The sequence below is a fragment of the Sceloporus occidentalis genome, unplaced genomic scaffold (assembly GCF_023333645.1).
Source record: "Sceloporus occidentalis isolate IW3139 unplaced genomic scaffold, rSceOcc1.0.p SCAF_2, whole genome shotgun sequence".
Classification (NCBI taxonomy): domain Eukaryota; kingdom Metazoa; phylum Chordata; class Lepidosauria; order Squamata; family Phrynosomatidae; genus Sceloporus; species Sceloporus occidentalis.
The window spans coordinates 169,004,090-169,030,604 of NW_028316982.1; the positions used below are offsets into that span (position 1 = coordinate 169,004,090).

The following is a 26,515-nucleotide window of genomic DNA, read 5'->3' on the forward strand; positions in this document are numbered from 1 at the left end:
AAATTATGTTGCATAGAATACTATTTTAATTACTTTCCCCTCCAAGGTGCATAATTTGTTTTTAAGACTGGTGCTGTCTTCCATTGCTGGAATCTGAGGATAATGGAACACTGGAAGACTTACCATGAAAGTCCATTCTTGGCAAGAAGAAGGAGCCATCCATGAATGCAAGATATCACATTATTTAAAAATAACTTATTGAGCCTCATCTCCTCCTGCTTCAATTTGTTCACAAGTAAAAACACTGGAAAGTATAGAAAAATATTGCATGTCCAGTATAGAATGTAGGTCTTGCCACCCAAGATAGGGCTGGTTGGCTCCTTCTCCTTGGCAAGAATGGACCTTTACAGTTTAACTTCTCTAATGTGCCATTCTCAGCCAGTGGAGAAGGAGCCATCCATAAATGGGATCTACGTAACAAGACATGTGAATTAGGGTGGAAGGTGGTAAGAACATTTTTTTAATGTGGGACTACTTGTTGCATAATCCTTCCACCAAAGGAGGCTCTGGCTGAGGCAAATTTATCTAGTTTATAGTATTTAGTGAACATGGCCGGAGCTGCCATGGCTGATTGGCAAATTTCCTCTAGGGCTACATTAGTTTTATTTTTAAAGGCAGCAGTTGTGCATGCTGATCTTGTTGAGTGTGCTGTTACATTTTAGGTTTTGAAAGACCTATGGTCTTGTAGTCCAAAAAGATGCACATGTTGATCCATATTGTTAGTACAGCAGAAGATACCTTCACTCCAATGGAAGTGGGAAGAAAAGGATACAAAGAGTGTCTTTGATTTTCTAAATGCCTCCATATGCCTGATAAACAATTTTAGTGCTCTTACTACCACCACCACCACTACTAGTACTCCTTCTTCACTTGTGCCTTTTTTTTTCCAAGGGAGGTGTTGGGTGAGGGCGAAATCAACAAAATTCTATAGGCTGAGACAGATGAAATGCAGAGTTTATCTTGGGAAATCTAGGCCTAGCCATAAAGAAATGGTATCAGCATCAAATTTGCTGCAAGATGGGGCAACAGATAAGCAGCAGGCTCTAAAACCCTCCTGGCTGATGGGATTGCAAACAGAAACAGGACCTTGATACAGAGAATCCTGTGTGGAATAGATCTAAGCGGTTCAAATGGGGGCTTTGAGCACTTTGCGGAAGTCTTGGGCAAGAAATCTGTGAATCACAGGGGAAGGGTTTAAATAGGGTTGGACTCTGATAAACCTCCTAATATGAGGTTGAGATGAAAGAGAACCTGTATTGGAGAACGATAAAATGGATGCTGGTTTCTTCTTCACCAACAATCTATTTTTCCTCTCACACATTCCTCCATCTTCTGGGGAGGGGGACTCATTGGCAGTACAAAGCCATCCAGATCTCTTGCTTTGTGGAAGGAGGTGCTGATTTCCTCTGCCTTTGAGGACATCCCATGAGTACTCTATGATCTCCCAGGTGATCTGCAGGCCACAGGTTAAGCGGAGCCATTATGTATTTGGATGGAAGACTGGACCTTGACTGAGAAAATGCAGACATTCTGAGAGCATTAGCAGTTCCTGAGATTAAGAGGTTGGAGAATCAGTTTCCTCAGCCTGGGAGTTTGCAAGGCATCCTGAGCTTCTGCCTTTGGAAAGTAAAATTTGGTAAAATACCAGGGGCATTTGTGATTTGCATCTGAGGCAAACAAGTTAACCTGATGTTCACCAAAGTGTGCCTGCAGTTGGTTGAAAATGTGTTGGTCCATTTCCCTGAGTCCTAACTGTGGTGGCTGAGAAAGTCTGTCTCTCTGTTCAGGGTTCCCTGAATGTGTTGGGACTGAGACTGAGAGAGTATTCTTCTCTATCCATGATAAGAGAAGGTGAACCTCCTTGTAAAGTGAGCAAGATTTCACTTCAGGATGTAAGATTTGGCTGTTTCATTGTCTCACTGCTTCTTGGTGTAGGATTTGGCTGTTTGACAGTCTCTGCTGACTACGATGTGAGAGTTTCTGAGATCATATTTTAGTTCAGTGTTTCTCAAACTTTGGTTCTCCAGATGTTTTGGACTTCAGCTTCCAGAATTCCTGATTGCTAGACAAACTGGCTGGGGCTTCTGGAAGTTGAAGTCCAAACCCCCTAGAGTAGCAAAGTTTGAGAAACACTGTTTTAGTAGAATGAGTTCCAGCCAACTGATGCCATGGGATTGCTCTGTTGCATTCACACTCCCTGGATCCTGGCAACATGACACCAGCCTGTGAATCTCGTGTCTATTTTGTGAACTAGTCTGGGAGGGTCCTACAAAGGAACACCTTGTGAGAGGTTGTTTGTATTCATCCACTATAGGAGGGAATGCCTGATCTCCTGGGGTAGATGTACTCAAGTGTGCTTGTATACAGTGATAAATGCTTGAAATGGTCTCAATAGCCGCTGAAGAGATCAAGAATGGAACCGTGCCCATCTTATCAAAGAAATTGTTAACTCCAGGGAGTGTAATGGACCATGAAATCTGCCTATTTTAATCTGGCAAAAGGAGCTTTGTGTTTATCTTTTGGATTCTGTCTGGAGGAGGTGAGATTCCCTTCTTGGTGTTTATGAGGACTCTGAGATGAACAAGTTGCTGAGATGGAAGAAGATTGTCAGGACCATGTGGCATACTTGGCCTGGACCTGACATGGATGTGGCCACTAGGTGGAACTGAAGCAGAAGTTACTAGAGTTCAAGTGGCAGGTGCATGAGTCAGCATTTGGAAGCTGTGCATTATGGGAGGTCTGATGCAACATGCAAGTAGGTGACATCAGCCAGCAGTGCAACATGGGCAATGGTATGATGCAACCTGAACTGGGGATGAAACCAGCAAGGTTTCATTGATGGCAAGACAACACATGACTTCCCAGAAGACGGTCTATATAAGGGAGAAGGTGACTATCTCCGTTGTCAGGTTGTTGTGGTCGGTGACTGGTGAAGCACTTTGTTTATTTGTATAGAGAGCTGTGAGTATCCAAGACGGCTGTCTGGTACTCTGTGTGATCTTGTAAATAGCTTGCAACAAGTGATTAAAGCCCTCTTGTTCGAGTGAGAGCCTTGCTGTCTAGCAGTGTTTATTTCTTCAAGCTGGGAGCTCAAGGCTGGTCAACTTGTGTAGGAGGAATTTTTCCTTCTCAGCCTGAAACCTTTGCAGACGCCTCTCCATGAGCCTTTTCATGGTGTCTTGCTTGCGTGGATTAACTCTGCACATGGTCATAGTGGACACAGCGCGTCTCTCTACGCTCCAACAAAGATGGCTCTTCCTCTTGTTTATTATAAAACTGTATTGTGCTGACTTAGCATGGACAGGGTAGTTGCTTGGCCCACTGATTGTCAAGATACAGTAAAAGATGTATTCCCTATAGTCTCAATACTGCTACAGGTGCTATTGTAAGTTTTTTGTAACTACCCAGGGTGTCAATGCTAGGCTGAAGGGAAGTGTTCTGAATTGGTAGTGGGTGTTGTGGTAACAGAGACAAAGGAATATTCTTGAGGAAATATTGATAGGGATGTGAAAATAAGCTTATGAAATGTCTACAAATAAGTGAATATCCCTGGGAAAGAGGTGCTCCTGGATGTTCTGGAGGCTTTCAATCTGGAACTTCCTCTATTTGTTTAAGTGCTTGTGATCTAGTCCTGGGTGGACTCTGACTTCTTTTTTGGATACGATAAATAGGATAAAGTAGAGTCTGACAAAGCTCTCATTGGGAGATACCAGTTTCACACCTCCTAGGTCTAAGAGATGGGATATTGCCTCTTGAATAACTAGGTCATTTGTGTGTGATTTTGATGTTGGAGATTATAGGAAGAAGTGTCTTGGAGCTTGGTGAAACTCTCGAGTAGTTGTTTATGGTCATTTATGGAGGTAAAATTGGTCTCAATCACATGCAAACCATGGGCTTTGACAGCTAAGAGAAGAGAGGAACAAAATAAGCTGAATTAAAATGCCTCTTCCTTGTTGGTTTCTCTTGTTCCCTAGTGTGTGATCCATTCCTCTTCTCCTAAATCAGATGAATCTCTCAGAGATGTTGTATAGAGTGAAGCAATATCTGAGTCCTGAATAGCATGGGAATGTCAAGTGCTACCTCCAGGTAAAGAGGCTGAGTCTTCTTCCCTATTGTTCATCCCGCACACTAAGGTCCTCTGGAAGAAATCTACTATAGCCAAAAAAATCTAGGCTAACATCAGTCTCCCAGAGGGCCTTTTCTATTACTGCTCCAAAACTATGGAACGACCTGCTGGAGGAGATCCGTCACATTTCCACTCTGACAGCTTTTAAGAAAGCACTCAAGATGGATCTCTTCCATCAGGCCTTTCCAACTTAGTTACCCTCCCCAGATATAGAGGTATTTCTCCCCTCATCTGTCTATTCTTCCCCGCCTATGTTTCTGCCTATATTTTTTGTTTAATGTTTTTATACTATTACTGTTTAATTCTGTTTTAGTACTGGGAATTGGGGGTGGGGGGTAGGTCTAGGGTTTGATTTTTTTTAACTCTATTGTAATTTGATGTATTTTATTGTTGTAACCTGCCTGGATCCTTCGTGATTGGGTGGGCTAGAAATAAATCATCATCATCATCATTATTATTATTATTATTCATCAGATGACCTCCCAGCTACCAAATATTGTATAGTTTTCCCTCTGTATTCATGGATTTAGCATCCACAGGTTCAACCATCCATAGCTTGAAAATACTTTTTTTAAAATTCTAAAAAGCAAACCTTGATTTTTTGCCATTTTATATATGGAACACCATTTTACTACTCTATTGAATATAATGGATATGAGAATCTATAGATTCTGTATCCATGGGGTTCTTGGAACCAAACCTCAGTGGATACCAAACACTCACTGTGCTGGCAGTGCAGGCTGTTTAGCCTGCTTGATAACTATTTTTCTAAGTGGGGAGGAGGGATGGGATCAGGCCTGAGTCTTTTGGAGGCATCACAACTAGTGGGAAGAGGCTGGTTCATTTCTTGCAGCTCCTCTGCCACCACAGAGGAAATCTACTGAAATAATTTTAATTATTTTAAATAAATAAATAATTTAAATAAATAATTCTATTATTTTAAATAATGCAGTATCTTGCCAAGCCTAGGCAGCGACAGGACTGAACCCATTTACAGATGGCTCCTTCTCTGCTGGCTGAGAGAGAAAAAAAGATTGTATATGATTTAGCTAGGAATGAATCCTCAAGCTGATGTTTGACTTTGGCTTCAAAACTGAAATGACAGCCAGACTGAATAAATTCACGAAAGGTTTGTCTTTTATTCTTGCCTAGCCTGCTTACTTCCAGTGGGCTGTCCACCTTTTAAAGCACTCCATTAATATTTATGTATTTATCAATTAAGCTGTCCTTTTAAGTCTGTATCTCTTTCTCATATACACTTTGGTGTAAGATTTTCTGCTGATAACACATGGACTATGCTATGCATAGCTGGTTTGTGAATGACGCTGCAGTTCAAACCAGATGAGAATAGGTAGTACTTTTGAACTGGATGCAATGGAAGCACTCCTGTAACAGCCTCCCTGCTCTAAAAATGTTTTGAGAACAGGCTTTGCTTTCCCTTTTTTGTCCTCTCCTGACTATTAATAAGAGGTTCTCAAAATGAAACTCTATCCATGTTAAAATGTAAAAACATCCCTGATTAAGTGCAAATTGTTCTTACTTAACATATATTACACTTAAGAATTCATATAGAAGGGATCAGTAAACAATATTTCCTACCACTGTGTGGCACTTTAAGTGTGTTAACAGTCTGCAAACTGAAAGAACAGCAATATTAGGAGAAAGATGCACAACCTGGAAAAGATTCTCCTTCAATTATATCGCACAGAATCCTCCAGCCAATAGCTAATGCTTGCTGGGGATATCTGGGAATGTCAGTCCAAAAACATTTAACTTTTCCAAGCTCTGGAAGGCCACCCTGAATCATACTGATTCCTTTCAGAGCAGTACTAAAATGCTGAAAATGACCAGAAGTCCCACCAAATGAAAAAAACAGTAACAGAAACAAAAAACCCAACACCTTAGTATTTCATATAGTGAAGTTGTGAGGTATGCTATAAACTAACTGCTTATTCCATTAATCCAGCAAGAAATTTTAAAAAGCAGCCTCTTGTGGTAAGGCTGGAGAAAGCTTCCTTTCTAATACAGTGCAAACATTTCCCCAAAGGGCCCTCTACATGTACAGTTATTCATACTATGCTAAGCTAGGAAACATTATTACTACTTTTTTTAGGCCAGATTATTCTAGGATAGGCTTTTAAAGTACACATTCTTTCCAAAATAGCATTTCAACAAATATTGACAAAAGCAATCAGCTTATACAAAAGCCATGCAATTAAAGATTCTTTGTAAGAAGCAAGAATAGTAAACTGGCATGTTCGGGGGTAAAACTGCTCTAAAGTTAAGGGGTTTGGTTCATAAGAGCTGAAATGTGTTATTTTGGAAGAGTGAGGGTAAGTGACAGGAAGAAGAGCAGTACAAGGGACACTGGCTGGAGCTCCTATGGAAACTAGCTATTAGGCAATAGTCTATAACCCTACAAAAGCAGCCAGCTGTGGAGCAAGACATACCTCATTAGTAGTTAGCTTGTCCTGGGGTGTCTGTGGGGACATGGTGGGTGTCGGCTGGCTGGAGGATGGGGAGGAGGAGGTGGAGGAAGTGGAGGAGGAATGGCTTTGCTGTAAGAGATCTGGCAAGAGGTGAATGCGACCGGCAAAGCCATTGCTCTCATGATGGCTGGCACGCTTTGTGTCAACTGTACTCTGTAGAAAAAACAGGCACACTTGTCTTGCTCAAGTGCTGCGTAAAAGTATTTCCCTATCAAACTGGTCTATTTTTAAGGTTTAAACCAATGTATTAATCAACCAAGCCTCAATGCCTGAGTCAGAAAGATACAAAATGGTGAAAAAGAAATCAGCCATATACTGCAAGGGTTGGACTGGCAATATGTGGGTTCTTTGGCAAGACTAGTTTTCATTACGAATGAAATTAATTTCTCATTGGCTGAATCTACAGTGCTGTTGGAACTTGCATACTCCTTGCGCTCCTCATTATATCGTGCTTGTATTTAGTTTTGGCTTTCAGACATAATCAGACAAAGCATTCCAATGTCTACTAAATGTTCTAATTTAGCTGTCTGAAGAATAATCATAGCATCTTAACAAAACCTGCAGGGCTCATTTATGACATTAATGTTTTGTTGCAAAATTAAGAATGTAATTGTGAAGTTCCTCATCCTATGAACCACCACACTGAACAGATTAGCAAGTTCGCAACTGGGGAAGCATTATCTCATCACTTCTGCACAAACATTTCAAGATAGAAATACTGCACCCCTAATCAGTTCTTGACCTCTTAATCTGTCTGGATGAAAAACCTAATATAGTATCAGATTTGAAACAAACTAGATTACTTCCTTCTTTCATAGTTTCAATCTACCCCACAATTATCCATTTTTTCTTAAGATACCAAAAGACAATGAAAAGATATAGAGTCACAGCAGACATTTTCTTCCTGGTGCCTGGTGCGAGAGGTACACCTCTTTAACCCCCATTTTGGACACAATCTATAATTAACTCTGCACAGTGATGCAAAGTGTTACTCCAGTGCAGAGGAGATAATGTGTGAGAACTGCCACTTCCTTTGCACGCTCCAAATATAACAGTTTAGTTACAAGAGGTGACTATATGTGTCTTTAATTCCTACAACTAGCATTATGTAGTAAAGGAACATGGAAGATTGAGTTAATGGGAAATCAAGCTGCACACAAAAATAATTCATTACCTGTCTGACTATTAAAGTACCCTCCTTGGAAGGAGTCATGGCAGGTTCACTCTCCACATCATCATGCACAATCATAGTTTTCACTGACTCTGTTTCCCCATTGCTGAGGTTTAGAGTGGATCTGTTTGGTGAGAACAAAATTTTGGTTATGTTTCTATTTTTATTCTTCATTATCCAAAGCAATATTTAAATAACTTTAGTCATAATCCATTTAGCAGGAACACTAGGATGAGATCATCAAAGAAGAAAATAAATCACAACCCCATTAACCCCTAGATTTGTAAAGAACAAACAATCATCTGGATGAGGGAGAAAATCCAAGATTCACCTTCAGATGGTCAGGCATGGAAGCCTTTGTGAACTAATTTTGTTTCATAACCAATAGTTTCTCAGAAGACTTCTTTACTAGAGAGAAATCTTATTTGAAACTAATGAAAATCTAGGTATGCTTTACCAGTGTGCACTTTTCAATCATATGTTCAAGATACATTGCATCAAAGGGAGAACCATGTGCTCCCCTTCATTTCCCCATTTGTGAAGGCTCTATAGTCAAATTACTTTTTTCAGCTCCATGCATTGTGTTTTTCCCATCACTTCCACTTCCTCCATGGCAACACATATTTGGTAGTTTGATGTGGGGAACTGGAGGATCCATGCAGCAACATCTACAGGGTCAACATGCTGTACTGAGCCACTCCTGTTTTCATCTTCTAGTCTTATCCATTACAATATTATGGGATAATTTAGATTTCTGTGTAGGAGGGAAGCACTCTGGACACATGTGCATGTGTGTCTGTCAATAGCTATCTATTTAGGCTCTAGTGTGCTATAGGATTGTGTAATCTGCAAAGAATCCAAAGGTACAGGATATTTTTTTGAAACTGTAGAAGTTTCAAAAGGCTGTATATTCAACCATCTACACATTTAATTAGTGGTACACACCAGTACTAACTTCATATTTAATCTACATTACTTTTTTATAGCTTAAATCCACTGCTTGCTCTACGTTAGAAGCAAGCAACTATCAGAAGTAAGGCAATCACACTGGCGCTCAAGAAAACCTTGAAGGGCTACACTCACCACTGCAATTCCACATTTTTGCCTCTCCCAGGCCATTTGAGTTTCAGGCAATTTTTAGTTTCATTTCCTTTTTACAAGAGGAAGTGAACCAGAAGTCAACTTTTGACACCTTTCTCTTAGTCAACATGACTAACATGGCTTCTATAACCACTCTCATACCTACCACTGAATTTTACCCATTTTCTTAATTATCTTTCACAAATAGTGGTTTCCAGAACTGTACAGAAGAATGGAGGTTTAGCTCGAAAATGAAACTATCTTGACTTTCCTTTTTAAGCATATTCCAACTGGGTGCCCTCCAGATGTCTTAGGAATACAGATACACTGACCATGCTTGCTGGGGATGATGGGACCTGAACTCTAACAGGTCTCGTAGGCACCATGTCAGGTGTATTAATACATCATGCTAGGTACAGAGGAGAAAAGTAACTAACAGTGCTCTAGCATCTTCTGGGCCAGAAGTAGATTCATCAACTCCTTCTTGCTCTATATCATCATCATCTTCATCTGTTGTCCCTGATTCTTCACTGGAGGAGGAGTAATCTGTCACTTTATGAGGAGGTCGCACATCTTCCACTGCCCGTAATTCCTTTGCCAATGCAGTTAAATCCTAGCAAAAGGATCACATGGAAGAACAGAATAAAATAACAACAACTTTAGAAAGTAATAAAGTAATGGCAACTACTAAATACACAATGTGAACCATACAGAAACCATGTTCTCAATACTGTAGAATTTTGTTTTAAGATCTACAATTTGTTGCAATAATTTTGCTTTAAAATCTGTACTATTAGAAAATACTTTGAAAAGCATGGAATAGTATTAGTTTATAAATTAACATGTTCCATCTGAAAGTTTCAACTCAGCTCAAACAAAAGCATCACACTATACTCAAAAAAAGAAAAACAAATGGCAAAGCTACGTAAATGTCAGAGAACTTGTGACAAGAATAATAAACCTATCACCTTGAATCCTAAAATAGATTAACCTAATGCAGTTTACAGAAAGAAAGCTTCTCTTCCCTCTCAAAATACCTCATCAAAGAGGGTGTGTAGTAGGAAAGTCTTGAACAACATGGCATGCGGGGACCATCTAAGGAGAGAGGGAATAAACTGATTTCCTTAAATTATCTTAGGACTTGACCTTGACTTTATATGATTCCTCTTTGCTCCAGCAGTCCATGGTGCCCCATCCTGCACTGTTAAGGATGGCTCCCTGACCCTCCATAGATTATTTTGATCACAAGCATTTGCAAGGATGAAAAGGGGATGAGAAACTTAACTTATGTATCTTAGGATCCAAGCCTATTACATTAAAATTTAACTGCTTACCACCTCTCCCTGAAGAATCACGAGATGAAACAGGTTCCGGAGAAACAGTCCAAGAGAATGGTGAAACATAGTTTGGAAAAGAACAAAAATTAACAAAATTAGTAGAGGAAAAATATTAGTCCTGTTACTTTTCAGTTTTAAAAATTGAATCCTAAAGTTTACAACACTATCGTTTAAAAGTTGACTTTAGGTAATGAAGGAGTAAAGAAGCTACCATATTATGGTTAGTGGGGTGATGAGTGCTCAGTTTCAAAAATGCTAATAGCTATTTCCCAACTCTGAGAACCAGTCTATAGATTCCTGTGCCATCTGTAAAGAGAACTGGCACTAAAGGAAGAAAAATTATTAATCTTTTTGTCCTATCTCAAGTTGTGACTGCTAATGCCCAGAATTTGGAAAAGGCAGCAAAATAGAATCCTACAAGCAGCTTTATTCTAGGAAGAAGTCTTGTTATGTACTTTGCTAAATGTACTCTTTTTATTTAAGCAACAAACTGTTTAGCACTTAAAAATGATCTTTTGAGCATCTTGAATCATTCACATACATTGCTTCATAACCTAATATGGTAGGTCAGTTTGATGAGAATGAATGACTAATATAGGAAATAATTATTGACTGGAAGAGAAATAAAGTTCAAGGCAGGGACTTTTGGCTCTTACATTTAGCCACTGTAGCACCAAAATTGAGGACTATGGCCTGTTACAGACTGCCAAAATAAAGCTGCTTCGGGTCTCTTTGGAGGTATGCTATTTAAATGATGCATGGGTCCTAAGAGTCCGGAGGTCACGCCAAAGCCACACTCCATTCCTAAGCACTGGAGTGCAGCTTTGGTGCAGCTTCCGGACTCTTAGGATGCATGCATCATTTACATAGCATACTTCCAAAGAGACCCGAAGCAGCTTTATTTTGGCAGTCTGTAACAGGCCCGAGCCACTTTATTCCACAGATTTTTGCAGTCATGTTTTTATTTAGTTGTCCAATTACCAGGTTTCCATGAACAAAAATGGTAATATTTTAAATTATAAGCTTGAGGGCAGGGAATCGTCTAATTAAAATAATAATTGTAAATATGAATAAATATGGATAAGATAGATATGTTAGGATTCTCAATTACTGTATATTAGATTCTGTGGAGAATATACAAAGAAATTATATAAGAGTTAGTTAAGACATATTACAAAGCATTTGGAGGAAATTGGTATCGCCTGAGGAAGGGTTAGGAAGGAATAGATTATGAAGAGGATAGTAAAGCATAATTTAATAATAATAATAATAATAATAATAATAATAATAATAATTGTAAGCTGCTCTGAGAGCTTTTAGGGCTGAAGGGCAGGGTAGAAATACCATAAATATATAATAAATAAATATCTTCAGATATGTGGGAAATCAGTTCCCATATTCAGAAAACTTACAAACAGTACATGGTATGTTATCTTTTGCCACAGAATGTTATGATTGTTACATACTCCCAAGCTTGATTATAAAGAAATGACCTGGTCCCTTCTTACAATTGAAGATTTAAGCAATACAAGAGAAGATGTGATATATAAAAAGCTTTTGTGTAAACAACATTTCTACTTTTTCTAATTTAGACATTTAATAGTAATTTCTTATGATTTGCTGGAAAAATCTATTAGGTATTTTAAAAAAATCTGTTCATATTATTTTCAAACAATATTGTTTTGCTTACAAATTCTCCAAACTCTTTCTTAACTTAAAAAAACAAAACAAAACAGTAAATCTTATTTTAAAAAAAATTTACAGAATCTTTTTACACAAAATTTATGACCCAAAGATAATACAAGACTCACCACAGGTTTGCTAGGTCTGAAGGCTTCTTTCTTGTCTTCTGTCTTTTTGATTGCATTTTCATTACGCTGTGAGGGGGAACCTTCAGATTTCGATGATGCTACACAAGTTGGGACCACAAACAGAAAAACAGGAGAATGAAATACTTGTGGTGAAATATGGAGATTTTTCAAGCCAATGGCAAGTTTAAGATTCCAGTATTTTCAGATTTGCAGACTGCACACATCAACTCTCTCTCTCTCTGATACACATAAATAGTATCTCTTCTAACCATACCACTGACTGCTTTTCACTATTTAAATATAAAATCTTTATGTAGAATTGATGCAGAATAGATGCCATTCAATAACAATTCCACCAGTCCTATTATCTTCATTTATAGATTTAAGACTGCAACCCTACTAACATTGGGAGGCTATTCTCTCTACCCTTACAAGCATCCTTATCACAACTGCAGAAACATCCACACCACTTGCCACAAAGATGTTCTTACCTTGAAGATGGTTGAGGTGTGTGTGCTAGGGAAAGATCAGAGGAAGAACTGGATCCAAAGGATCCAATGTTCTCCCATTCTTGATGCATACCAACACTAGCAGCAAAGCTGCACATGCCTAGAGCAGACATAACTACTCCTTCTCTCTCACGGGAAGCAAAGGAGGAGGATGGCAAGGCAAAATGCATATCCCTCACCTTCTTCCTCTTTGCTGCAAATCTGGAAAAGCACAGGAAAAGGTGACTTGTCCGTCACAGATTCTCTCTCCCTTGCACTATAGGATGGTTTTGCTATTACCCAAAGCAGCTTACACCATATGTTAAAACATACTGTATATACTCATGTGTAAGTCCAAAAATTTAGGTCAAAAAATTGACCCCCCAAAAACCTGACTCGACTTATCCACGAGTCAATGTAAATACTGTATCTTAACTCTTATTTAAAAGAAGGAACCATCTCCTGGTGAAATGCAAGAAAATAATATGTGAAGCACCAACCCCCTCTACTCTCTCATCCATCCAGTCTTAAGAGTAAGCAGAAAGAGTTATATCTGCTGGAATTTTATAAGTTCATTGATGTTGTTTTGCTTTGCTTCACCTTTTAGATCCTTTGGTATATATCTCTAAATTTTACCTGTGACCTATCCACGGGTCATAGCACAATCCATAATTTTGGCCACCTGTTGCACTACTGCACACCTGTCACACTACCTCTACCAGTTAAGAGTGAAGGTTTGTTTAAATAAACAGGTCTTTGCCTGTGTGAAAAGAAAGGAGGGGGCCAAATCCAGCTTGAATAGTTGACAACAGTTGCATTTCAAAGTATGCTTTCTCACACCCTTGACCACAGGGCAAGTAAATTCAATTAAGAGTTGCCCAAATTTGTGCATAGTTTTTGTTTGCAATATTTAAATTCTAAAGTTGTTCTTTTTAAAACATGCCCTCTCTTCTCCCCTCCAGCTTGATCCATTTAGCCAAGATTACTGTGAATTAATGGTCAGTCAGCTTTAAAAATAAACAGAAAGAGAGATGAGTTCTGGATATTCCTAATACTAAAGAGTCCCTTTTTGTCACTTACATCTCATTCGGAATCTCTCTCCTGACCCACTCTGAGATCCAGGATGTGATCCAGGTTGTGAGCTAGAATTGCTAGAGCCAGAGGAACTTCCGCTTCCAGGTCTTGGCACCAGCTTTTCCACTCTTTCCCAGAGCAGACGAGGCTCTATATTGCTAAGTGGAGAAATGGCGGGAGTGGGGAGTGAGAGAAAAGAATCATAATCAGTTCAGTCTCATTGCCTTTCTAACTTTAACAATGCTTTGACAACTACTGTATTCATTTAGTAGTAATTCAGTCACTGAATAATCAAACTGAACACACAAACATGTAATTGAATAAGGATTTGAAAGTTCATACACAACTGGATTCAGACTATTTTTAACAAATAGTAATATCAGGATTAAGATATAGGGTTTTCTTCCACAAAACGTGTTTAAATACTTTTACTAACGCTTTACTTAAAAAAACCATATACACACATAATGAAACTATGTCAGGAAAATTCACCTTCAGTATTAAACTCTTTGCCAAAACATTGCTTTTGATGCCCACACTCTAAGATTCCTTCCTTATACAAATACTTTATTAGCGATAGCACTTACATTTCCAGACCGCTTCATAGTGAACCTCTAAGCACTCTACAATGTGTTAGCCAATTGCTTCGGGTAACCATCTCTTGTCCAGGCTAAATATACCCAGCTCCCTAAATCTTTCCACATAAGGCATGGTTTCCAGATCCTTTTTCCTTTTCAAGAATGAGTAGAGATGGCACCTTACCCTAACCTGTGTAAAGGCATTCCTAGGTACTCCACTACTGCCAGATGATCATCCAAATGCAATGTTGAGTTCTAGAAGATGAATATTTTTCAGTGGAGTACAACATCCAAGCAACCTGAATCCCTATTCTGGAGTCTGTCTCCTTCTCAGTTAGGATCACATCTATCTTCCAAAGATAATACTTCAGTTTGTTAGCCCTCATTAAGCCCATTATTGCTTCGAGAAACCAATCTCTAATATTTAGAAAGCAGAACTTTAGTTCTATAACCCAGCTTTCACAGTATTACAGAAAAGGGTTAACAAATCCACGAGGAATATCTTATTACTAATAGCCAAGGGGTCAGAATAGTGGCCTTCAACATCACATTCTAGAACCAAACCTTAAGAGGGTAAAGAACTATTACTGTTATGCAAAATGTGAGAACCACTCACTATAGAATGGTGTCTCCCAGACTTATTCCCACCAAGTAATTGAGAAGATACATAGCTGATAGTATCGAATGCTGCTGCTATGTCCATAGTCTTGTTCCCAACATATGTCATGCATTAATGCAAAAAAAAAAAAGCTGTTTCAGCCACCAAATCATGTATGAAATAATGTATGAAAAGATGCTTCACTATGAGCTGATGTTAGTGCCTGAAAATGGGAACATTCAGGCCTGCTGTAAGTTACACAGTACTTTAAAGAATGGCGTTAATTATAGTTATCAAGGTGGTATGGGCCCACTCTTCTCTAGCTAGGCCTTCACTACTCTTACCCACTTGACCAAATTTCCCTTAGCTACCTTAATCAGTAAGAAAGGGCAAAGATCAAATGCACATGTTGCTCATCTCACACCATCAAGGATCTTGTGTACATCCTTAAGTGGTACACACCAAAACCAATACAACACTTCCAGAAAACGAAATAACTAGACATTCATAATTAGATGTGAAGTTAGAATGTAGATGAATGCTTTTATTACTAAAATGTCTAGCAAAACTGTCATAGTGTAAAACCAAGTTGGCCCCCATTCTTTACTTTAGTACACGAGGTACTATGGAAAGCTAGCGGGTTGCATTAGCCCCTCCCAGGAGACAAAGGAAATGCACCCCCACTTTCTGTACCCCACATTAAAAAATCATTTCCCTCTAAAACCCTCTAAGGGATATGGGAGCATTTCTGTTATGTTTTAAGGCTGCCCTGTGTTGTTTTAGGCCCAGAAGAAGCATTTTTTAACAGGAAGTGAGCAGAAGCCTCTTCCTGTTTACTTTCTCTTTAAAAAAAGGAGAGGGGTCTAAATTGGCCAAGAGAGACCAAAATGTGGCAAAATGCACCCAGAGGGCACTTGGGGGGACTTTTTAAAAATATATATTTTACTTCCCCCACAACTTTAGCATCCCTTGCTTGATACTGGGCACCACAGAAGCAGCTCTGGGGGCCTCATTTTCCCTCTGCTCTAATAGGGCCTTGATATTAGTCCTGAAATAGTGACATCCTGTCTTCAATTAGAATGCCTCTATTACATAATGCTGGCTGATATAATAATTGAAACTGTTTGATTTCTTGGCTGTCATCATCAGCATCTTTATCCCATGCTTTCCTTCACTGTCATTCTTGTTATCAAAGAACATGCTCCTTCTTTTCTACAGTGGTCCCCAAACTTTTTCTAGCTGCCACTCCCTTTCCTCTTGGGTGACAACCCTAACACACACACCTCTATGCATATTTCTTTATATTAGGTACACTGGTACCCCGGGATACGAAAGGACCGGGTTACGAAATATTCGGGATACGAAAAACGCGGCTTGTAAAAAGCTGTCCCGGGTTACGAAAGATTCTTCGGGTTACGCAATCCTTTTCGGCGCGAAATTCAAAAGATGCAAACTGCAGCGATAGGCTTTCCAGGGATTTAAAGGGCTAACGGCTAACCCAGGGGGCTGGGTTAGGGGTTAGCTTTGGCGCGAATTTTGAATTTCGTTAGCAGCAGTGATTGGCTTGCGAAATCAAGCTGATCAACTGTATTGGCTAACGAAATTGGGGGGGGTGGCCTGGCTTGAGGTACAAAAGCCGGCTTCCATTGATCTGCTCCTTTGTCTGGCCCTGTGGACTGTGTGAGGAAGAGTTGATATTTTGAGCTCTGACTCTTGGGTTCACTTGCGGTTCGGACTTTGCCTGGCTTTGGACTTTTGCTGCCTTTGCCAGGTGTATCTTCGGATCAAGACCGGCCATCAGGAATTTCTCTACAGGTAGGTTGATGGATTTTTACCTTCTTCTTGTGGGGTGGGGTGGGCTGAGACAGTGTGACCATGCTTTTGCTCTGGGGTGCTGGGGTGCTGTTTTTTTTTTTTTAATTTTTTTAATTTTTTTTTAATTTTTATTTTTTTTATTTTTATTTTTTTGGTGTTTTCAAAGTGTGGATTGTGGGTTTTGCTACACTACTGGCATGTTCAGATTTGTGGATGATGGGCTAGAGCTGCTGGGTTGCATTTTTGGGGGTTTTTTGCTGTTTGGGTAACATGCTCTGATGTGTGGATGATGGGTTAGAGCTGCTGGGTTGCTTTTTTGGGGGTTTTTTGCTGTTTGGGTAACATGCTCTGATGTGTGGATGATGGGTTAGAGCTGCTGGGTTGCATTTTTGGGGGTTTTTTGCTGTTTGGGTAACATGCTCTGATGTGTGGATGATGGGTTAGAGCTGCTGGGTTGCTTTTTTGGGGGTTTTTTGCTGTTTGGGTAACATGCTCTGATGTGTGGATGATGGGTTAGAGCTGCTGGGTTGCATTTTTGGGGGTTTTTTGCTGTTTGGGTAACATGCTCTGATGTGTGGATGATGGGTTAGAGCTGCTGGGTTGCTTTTTTGGGGGTTTTTTGCTGTTTGGGTAACATGCTCTGATGTGTGGATGATGGGTTAGAGCTGCTGGGTTGCATTTTTGGGGGTTTTTTGCTGTTTGGGTAACATGCTCTGATGTGTGGATGATGGGTTAGAGCTGCTGGGTTGCTTTTTTGGGGGGTTTTTGCTGTTTGGGTAACATGCTCTGATGTGTGGATGATGGGTTAGAGCTGCTGGGTTGCATTTTTGGGGGTTTTTTGCTGTTTGGGTAACATGCTCTGATGTGTGGATGATGGGTTAGAGCTGCTGGGTTGCTTTTTTGGGGGGTTTTTGCTGTTTGGGTAACATGCTCTGATGTGTGGATGATGGGTTAGAGCTGCTGGGTTGCATTTTTGGGGTTTTTTTGCTGTTTGGGTAACATGCTCTGATGTGTGGATGATGGGTTAGAGCTGCTGGGTTGCTTTTTTGGGGGGTTTTTGCTGTTTGGGTAACATGCTCTGATGTGTGGATGATGGGTTAGAGCTGCTGGGTTGCTTTTTTGGGGGTTTTTTGCTGTTTGGGTAACATGCTCTGATGTGTGGATGATGGGTTAGAGCTGCTGGGTTGCTTTTTTGGGGGGTTTTTGCTGTTAGTGTGGCATGCTCTGATGTGTGGATGATGGGTTAGAGCTGCTGGGTTGCTTTTTTGGGGGTTTTTTGCTGTTTGGGTAACATGCTCTCATGTGTGGATGATGGGTTAGAGCTGCTGGGTTGCTTTTTTGGGGTTTTTTTGCTGTTAGTGTGGCATGCTCTGATGTGTGGATGATGGGTTAGAGCTGCTGGGTTGCTTTTTTGGGGGTTTTTTGCTGTTTGGGTAACATGCTCTGATGTGTGGATGATGGGTTAGAGCTGCTGGGTTGCTTTTTTGGGGGTTTTTTGCTGTTAGTGTGGCATGCTCTGATGTGTGGATGATGGGTTAGAGCTGCTGGGTTGCTTTTTTGGGGGTTTTTTGCTGTTTGGGTAACATGCTCTCATGTGTGGATGATGGGTTAGAGCTGCTGGGTTGCTTTTTTGGGGGTTTTTTGCTGTTTGGGTAACATGCTCTCATGTGTGGATGATGGGTTAGAGCTGCTGGGTTGCTTTTTTGGGGGTTTTTTGCTGTTTGGGTAACATGCTCTGATGTGTGGATGATGGGTTAGAGCTGCTGGGTTGCTTTTTTGGGGGGTTTTTGCTGTTAGTGTGGCATGCTCTGATGTGTGGATGATGGGTTAGAGCTGCTGGGTTGCTTTTTTGGGGGTTTTTTGCTGTTTGGGTAACATGCTCTGATGTGTGGATGATGGGTTAGAGCTGCTGGGTTGCTTTTTTGGGGGTTTTTTGCTGTTAGTGTGGCATGCTCTGATGTGTGGATGATGGGTTAGAGCTGCTGGGTTGCTTTTTTGGGGGTTTTTTGCTGTTTGGGTAACATGCTCTCATGTGTGGATGATGGGCTTCATTTGCTGCTTTGATTTCTTCATGGCTGTGCTGTTTTCAAAGTGTGGTGTGAGACTTTTAACACTTTGGCTATGGTCACATGTGGCCAGAGACTCTCACCATAGGGTTGCATTTTCAGATTTTGGGTTTCTGGCCTATGGGCTTGTGTTCTTGTGTGCTTTGGCCATGGCTGTGATGATTTGAGAGTGTGGGGTGGGACTTTTGCAAGTTTGGGCCAGAGAGTGTGACCATGGGGGTGGGGGTGGTTTCCAATTGTGGCTTTTGCTCAGTGCCTGTGCCTTTTGTCCTTTTTAGGCTTGAGCTACTGTACAGTATGGCTCCCAAGCCAAGCGGTGAGAAGAAGAAGAGGGCTCCCTTGTCCTTGGAGGACAAGAAGGACATCATTGCCAAGCACGAGAGGGGCGTGCGCTTGGTGGACATTGCCAAGGAGTATGGACGCAACCCATCGACGATTGGCACTGTCCTCAAGCAGAAGGAGGCCATCAGAGCTGTTGTGGCTCCAGCGAAAGGCGTGACGACCATCGCCAAGCAGAGGACACCGAAGCATGAGGAGATGGAGCGCCTGCTTCTCCTCTGGATCAAGGAAAAGGAGCGAGTCGGGGACACTGTGACCACCTCGGTCATCTGCGAGAAGGCCACCGCCATCTACGAAGACCTGGCCAGCAAGGAGGCAGGCGAAGGAACTTCTTCGCAGGAGGAGCCAGCCACCCCGGACTTCAAAGCATCACGTGGCTGGTTCGACAGGTTCAAGAGGAGGACCGGGATCCACTCTGTCGTCCGTCACGGCGAGGCGTCCAGCGCAGACCACCAGGCCGCTGAAGCATTCGTCGTCGCGTTCAAGGCCATGGTGGAGGAGGAAGGCTACGTCCCGCAGCAAGTCTTCAACTGCGACGAGACGGGCCTCTTCTGGAAGAAGATGCCTCGCCGCACCTACATCACCCAGGAGGAGAGGAGACAGCCAGGCCACAAGCCAATGAAGGACCGCTTCACACTTGCGTTGTGTGCCAATGCCAGCGGGGACTGTAAGGTCAAGCCCCTGTTGGTGTACCACTCCGAGAATCCCAGGGCGTTCAAGGCACACAACATCCAGAAGGACAGGTTGCCAGTGATGTGGCGCTCCAATGGCCGCGCATGGGTGACACGCCTCCTTTTCGTCGAGTGGATCAACAGTGTCTTCGCCCCGACAGTGAAGCGGTACCTGGAGGAAGAAGATTTGCCCCTGAAGTGCCTCCTCCTCTTGGACAATGCTCCTGCGCACCCGCATGGCCTGGAGAAGGACATCCTCGCGGAGTTCTCCTTCATCAAGGTCCAGTTTCTGCCACCCAACACGACCTCCCTCTTGCAACCCATGGACCAGCAGGTGATCGCCAACTTCAAGAAGCTGTACACCAAGCACCTCTTCAAGCGTTGCTTCGATGTGACCGAGAGCACACAGCTGACCCTTCGTGAGTTCTGGAAGCAGCATTTTGACATCGTGGTGTGCTTAAAGATGGTGGACTTGGCCTGGCAGGCGATCACCAGGCGCAACCTGATTGCTGCGTGGAGGAAGCTGTGGCCTGATGCTTCTTCCTTGGAAGGGTCACAGTCCGAGGGTGCTGAGCCAGGTGAAGAGGAAGAGGTGCACGAGATCGTCTCCATCGCGAGGTCCCTGGGACTCGACGTGGACAACGAGGACGTGGAGGAACTCATCGAGGAGCACAACGAGGACCTGACAACAGAGGACCTGAAGGCCTTGGCGGCGATGCAACACTCGGCCGTGGATGAAGACGTGCTCCATTTCGACAGGGGCCAGGAGGAGGAGGCTGCGGGGGCATCTCTGCCAACGGCAGAAATTAAAGACATTTTGCGGCAATTCCACAATGTGGCTTCCTTTGTGGAGAAGCACCACCCTGAGCAGGTGCTCACCAGCCATGCCATTGCCCATTTTGATAATGTCTGCCTTAGCCATTTTAAGAACCTGCTTAAGGGCCGGCAAAAGCAGACATCCTTGGACCAGTTCTTCCCTAGAGCGGGAGAACCGTCTTCCAAGAAGGCAAAAGGTGACCCTTAAAAAAAAGGTGACCCTTAAAAAAAACACCAAATTCTTTTTAAAAAAATGGTTAACTTTGTTAAATTGGTGGCATTGGCTAAATTGGCTGAATTGGTTAAATTGCTTGAATTGGCTAAATTGGCTGAATTGGTTAAATTGCTTGAATTGGCTAAATTGGCTGAAGTGGTGAAATTGCTTGAATTGGCTGAAGCGGTTAAATTGCTTGAATTGGTTTAAATTTGGCTTTTTGGGCTGCCCCTCTCCTCCTCCTCCTCCTCCTGCCTCACTCCGAGATGCCAGGACCAGATGCCAAGACCAGCAAAGATAAGAAAAACACTTTTGTACTGTATGGTCATGGGTGTGATGATTTGAGAGTGTGGGATGTGAGGTTTGCATGTTTGGCCTTGATTTGATGTGGGCCAGAGAGTGTGACCATGGGGTGGCATGTTCAGATTTGGGGTTTCTGGCCTTTGGGTTTGGGTTCTGGGGTGGCATGGTCATGGGTGTGATGATTTCAAAGTGTGAGATGTGAGGTTTGCATGTTTGGCCTTGATTTGATGTGGGCCAGAGAGTGTGACCATGGGGTGGCATGTTCAGATTTGGGTTTTCTGGCCTTTGAGTTTGGGTTCTGGGGTGGTTTGGTCATGGCTGTGATGTTTTCAAAGTGTGAGATGTGTTTGGCCTTGATTTGATGTGGGCCAGAGAGTGTGACCTTGGGGTTCCTTTTTTAGATTTGTGGTTGCTTTGGTCATGGCTGTGATGATTTGAGAGCAGCTCCTCCTCCTCCTTCCCCTGCCTCACTCTGAGATGCCAAGACCAGCAACACTTTTTTTCTTTATCCTTTAGAATGGGCCTTACCATGGGGATGCATGTTCAGATTTGGGTTTTCTGGCCTTTGGGTTTGAGTTCTGGGGTGGTTTGGTCATGGCTGTGATGTTTTCAAAGTGTGGGCATCGATTTTTGCAAGTTTGGCCTTGATTTGATGTGGGCCAGAGAGTGTGACCATGGGGTGGCATGTTCAGATTTGGGGTTTCTGGCCTTTGAGTTTGGGTTCTGGGGTGGCATGGTCATGGGTGTGATGATTTCAAAGTGTGAGATGTGAGGTTTGCATGTTTGGCCTTGATTTGATGTGGGCCAGAGAGTGTGACCATGGGGTGGCATGTTCAGATTTGGGGTTTCTGGCCTTTGAGTTTGGGTTCTGGGGTGGCATGGTCATGGGTGTGATGTTTTCAAAGTGTGAGATGTGTTTGGCCTTGATTTGATGTGGGCCAGAGAGTGTGACCTTGGGGTGGCATGTTCAGATTTGGGTTTTCTGGCCTTTGAGTTTGGGTTCTGGGGTGGCATGGTCATGGGTGTGATGTTTTCAAAGTGTGAGATGTGTTTGGCCTTGATTTGATGTGGGCCAGAGAGTGTGACCTTGGGGTGGCATGTTCAGATTTGGGGTTTCTGGCCTTTGAGTTTGGGTTCTGGGGTGGCATGGTCATGGGTGTGATGTTTTCAAAGTGTGAGATGTGTTTGGCCTTGATTTGATGTGGGCCAGAGAGTGTGACCTTGGGGTAGCATGTTCAGATTTGGGGTTTCTGGCCTTTGAGTTTGGGTTCTGGGGTGGCATGGTCATGGGTGTGATGTTTTCAAAGTGTGAGATGTGTTTGGCCTTGATTTGATGTGGGCCAGAGAGTGTGACCATGGGGTGGCATGTTCAGATTTGGGGTTTCTGGCCTTTGAGTTTGGGTTCTGGGGTGGTTTGGTCATGGCTGTGATGTTTTCAAAGTGTGGGCATCGATTTTTGCAAGTTTGGCCTTGATTTGATGTGGGCCAGAGAGTGTGACTTTGGGGTGGCATTTTCAGATTTGGGGTTTCTGGCCTTTGAGTTTGGGTTCTGGGGTGGCATGGTCATGGGTGTGATGTTTTCAAAGTGTGAGATGTGTTTGGCCTTGATTTGATGTGGGCCAGAGAGTGTGACCTTGGGGTGGCATGTTCAGATTTGGGGTTTCTGGCCTTTGAGTTTGGGTTCTGGGGTGGCATGGTCATGGGTGTGATGTTTTCAAAGTGTGAGATGTGTTTGGCCTTGATTTGATGTGGGCCAGAGAGTGTGACCTTGGGGTGGCATGTTCAGATTTGGGGTTTCTGGCCTTTGAGTTTGGGTTCTGGGGTGGTTTGGTCATGGCTGTGATGTTTTCAAAGTGTGGGCATCGATTTTTGCAAGTTTGGCCTTGATTTGATGTGGGCCAGAGAGTGTGACTTTGGGGTGGCATTTTCAGATTTGGGGTTTCTGGCCTTTGAGTTTGGGTTCTGGGGTGGTTTGGTCATGGCTGTGATGTTTTCAAAGTGTGGGCATCGATTTTTGCAAGTTTGGCCTTGATTTGATGTGGGCCAGAGAGTGTGACTTTGGGGTGGCATTTTCAGATTTGGGGGTTCTGGCCTTTGAGTTTGGGTTCTGGGGTGGTTTGGTCATGGCTGTGATGTTTTCAAAGTGTGGGGTGGGACTTTTGCAAGTTTGGGCCAGAGAGTGTGACCATGGGGTTGCTTTTTTAGATTTGGGGTGCTTTGGTCATGGGTGTGATGATTTGAGAGCTCATCCTCCTCCTCCTGCCTGACTCTGAGATGCCAGAACCATCAAAGAGAGAAAAAAACTTTTTTTCTTTATCCTTTAGAAAGTTTAGAATGGACCTGTCAGTCATTGTTAAGATCATTAGAAAGTTTAGAATGGACCTGTCAGTCATTGTTAAGATCATTAGAAAGTTTAGAATGGACCTGCCAGTCATTGTTAAGATCCTTAGAAAGTTTAGAATGGACCTGCCAGTCATTGTTAAGCTCTTTAGTGCCTCAGGCAACTTTGTATTACATTGTATTGTAGGGTACTTAGCTTAATAGGCCTCTATTGTGACTTTGTTTTGACTTGCAGGTTCAGTCTGAGGTCATGGAACGCATTAGTTATTTTCAATGGGAAAAGCGCTTCGGGTTACGAAATTTTCGGCTTACGAAAGGAATAGCGGAACGAATTAATTTCGTAACCCGGGGTACCAGTGTATACTGTTTTACCACAAACTGAAAACAACCAGTCTAGGTAGATGCTCCCTTTGCACCTAATGACCCTGGGAGCAGGAACTGAGCATCTGCATGAGCAGCAACTGAGAAGCTTTTTGCCTATGTCAAACTTGTGGCGAAGGCCGACCTAGGCAAGAGGCATCTCAGTCACTGCTCCCTTTGCACCCGCTCACTCTGGGAATAGTAACCAAGCAGCTGGCTGACCAGCAACCAAGAAGCCTCTCACTCATGCTGCCCTTCCAGCAAAGGCCAGTGTGGGCAAGAGGCCTCTTGGTCGCTGCTCAGCCAGCTACTCCCAAGGTGACTGACTGGGTGCAAAGAGAGAAGTTTCTCCCTGGTGAGGAAGGACTCTCAATCCTTCTTCGTTAGGGCAGAGAAGAGCATAGCCGGTGCATGTGTAGGGGGTTTACAAAAGCCACATGCTCTGGACTAGAGATTGGCATGGATGGGGAAAGGGAGAGGAGCCTCTCCAAGGGGAAGAATACTTTCCAAGAACTGACTGCATTTCCACTGCTCCCACTTTGGGAGCACAGCTGAGTGGATGCAGAGGAGCCTTTAAAAGCTACCTTGCCAGTCTATAACTCTCCAACACAGCTGAGTGGATGCAGAGGAGCCTTTAAAAGCTGCCTTGCTGGTCTACAACTCTCCAGCAAAGCTGAAAGGGCGCAGAGAGGCCTTTAACACCTGGCTGTTAGCTCCAAGAATGCTGAGCCTGCCCTTCCCTCCATGCTAAGCCTTTCTTCCACCTGGTGGTGGCAGAGCAGTTAGGAGGCTGCTTCCTCCCTTATTTTATGTGGGACTCTGTCATGGCCAGCCAAGATGAGCTCTCAGAGGATGAGGAGGAGGATGAGCCTCCTCCAGAGCAAGGGCTGATTGAGGCTACGCCAGGTGTTAGTTCTGCTCTGCCAGGTCCCAGCTGTGCTTCCCCAGCCCCAGAGCAGGAGGTCCAACCAGGTCCTAGTGCTGAGGAAAGGCCTCCTATGGTGGTGATTCTGGAGACGAGGCGTGCCTGCAGGTGCCTTCTTATCAAGAGAGAAGGGCCGAGAGTGCTTGCAGGCGCAGATCCAGGAGAATTGCAGAAAGACAATTAGCAAACCAGCCTCAGGTGGCTCGAGGGAGAGTTTCCCTGATTTAAGTGGGAGAGAAGCTTGAGTTTGTTGCTAGAGTTTATTGCATGAGCCCTTGGTGAGATTGCTGTCGCTCTAGCTCCTGACATCTTGTTACCTTGCTACCTTGTTATCTTGACCTCGGACCGGACCTCTGTTATCTCTTGGCTATTGTGACCTTGGACTGTTTTGACCACGCTGCTTTCTGGCTTCCTGACTTCGGCTCGTCTTTTGGTACGCTTGACTTTCTGGAACCCTGACATAGGCTTGCTTCCTCGGCCTGCTCTTAGACTGCTTCTCCACAAGGTTTGTTTTGCTTGCACGTGTTGGCTGAAGGCTTGGTTATCAGCATAAGTCAGAGATTGCTGGCAGCAATCTCGGACAAACTCAGTCATAGGAGAGAAACGTCATCTGGGCAGTGATTGAGTGAGAGGATGATGATAAAGAAGGATAGCCACATCCACCCTTAGCTGTCCTATTTCATTTTGATTGTTTAAATTGTTTTAATGGTTTAACTATTGTAACTGTTATTGTGTTTTATTATTATGTAATGGTGGGGGTTGTAAGGGGACAGACAGTATAATGTGACTGCTGCTTATATTCTGTATTTTTATTCTATGTTGTAATATTGCTAATTGTTTTATTATCATTTCTGTTGTAATCCACCTTGATTCCTTTGGGAAAAGGCATAATAATAATAATAATAATAATAATAATAATAATAATAATAATTGCTCTAGAGGCTAAACCTTAGAATGTTCGTTAGAATATAGACACTACATTTCCAAAAAAAAGGTCCATTACTGATGAACAACACAGGAGATCAATGCATGAATTCACTCTCAGAAGGTGCTCAAATAAAGCAGACACTAGAGTAAAACAGGTATGCCACAAATATTGTGTTTTGCAGGAATTATGGATTCTAGTTTGCATGTGCAAGAAGATCAAAAAAAGTGCAAAAAACGTCACAAACCTTGTGGAGTTTCTTTGCCCTGCTTGGTTATTCTGTTGTCCACCGCTCTGCAGTGGAGAATCTCGGCGAGATAATACAGGTGATCTGGATGTTGTTCTCACTGGTACCTTACACAGAAAAAGCAAAAAAATTAAGATAACACAGCAAAACATAAGGCTTTGTTGCTAAAATGATAACACAGGAATTATTAAACCATTGGCATTTTTAGCCAAAATAGCTCTATTGCTAAGATGTCATCAACTACAGACCCCTTAAGACTCAGTTGGACTGCATTTAAGATGCTGAAAAGAATTAGAAGTTTAGTAGATAGCTAGCACACCAACACATATATACCCACTCACAGACTACCATGACAGTTTAGAACACAGAACTTTGAAGCAAGGGATGCACATAGCAATTTGCTGTCACAGCGGAGGGGGGGGGGGTTTTAGAAAATTAAGCTCTAAGTAGCCAACAAATGCCTAGTCATGGATCAGTAGAAGGCAGACACTGGAGGAAAGCATGTTACATTTGACAGAAATAAAGCAATGAAACACATTTTGGGGAGGACATTTTGTGGTCCATTATATCTTAAAATAGCTAATTTCAAGGTATGGTCTGCCCATCAGAGGCAGAAAAATGGCTTTTAGCCATTTCTGTTATAGTTTTCTCTACTTAGCTTTGCATAACAAATATTCAATTTCTATACAATAGCCACAAGTCATAAATATTTTTTCTAAGATAAAACGAAGGTCACAATTCC

At 42.5% G+C, this 26,515-nt stretch overlaps 1 protein-coding gene across 4 annotated transcripts in view; it reads right to left on the reverse strand.

Moving 5' to 3' along the window:
* Nucleotides 1-26,515, reverse strand: part of MAP4K4 (mitogen-activated protein kinase kinase kinase kinase 4) — a 200,912-nt gene that overhangs the window by 19,340 nt on the left and 155,057 nt on the right. For 2 of the 4 annotated variants that reach the window (XM_089511407.1, XM_089511410.1), the window contains 7 exons: nucleotides 25,774-25,880; nucleotides 13,583-13,734; nucleotides 12,015-12,112; nucleotides 10,201-10,209; nucleotides 9,304-9,479; nucleotides 7,790-7,910; nucleotides 6,577-6,768 (listed from right to left, as the gene is read on the reverse strand). In XM_089511407.1, coding sequence (XP_089367533.1) covers nucleotides 6,577-6,768; nucleotides 7,790-7,910; nucleotides 9,304-9,479; nucleotides 10,201-10,209; nucleotides 12,015-12,112; nucleotides 13,583-13,734; nucleotides 25,774-25,880 — 855 coding nt within the window. The remainder of the gene's footprint in view (nucleotides 1-6,576; nucleotides 6,769-7,789; nucleotides 7,911-9,303; nucleotides 9,480-10,200; nucleotides 10,210-12,014; nucleotides 12,113-13,582; nucleotides 13,735-25,773; nucleotides 25,881-26,515) is intronic. The other 2 variants (XM_089511409.1, XM_089511411.1) reach the window with 1 other exon arrangement.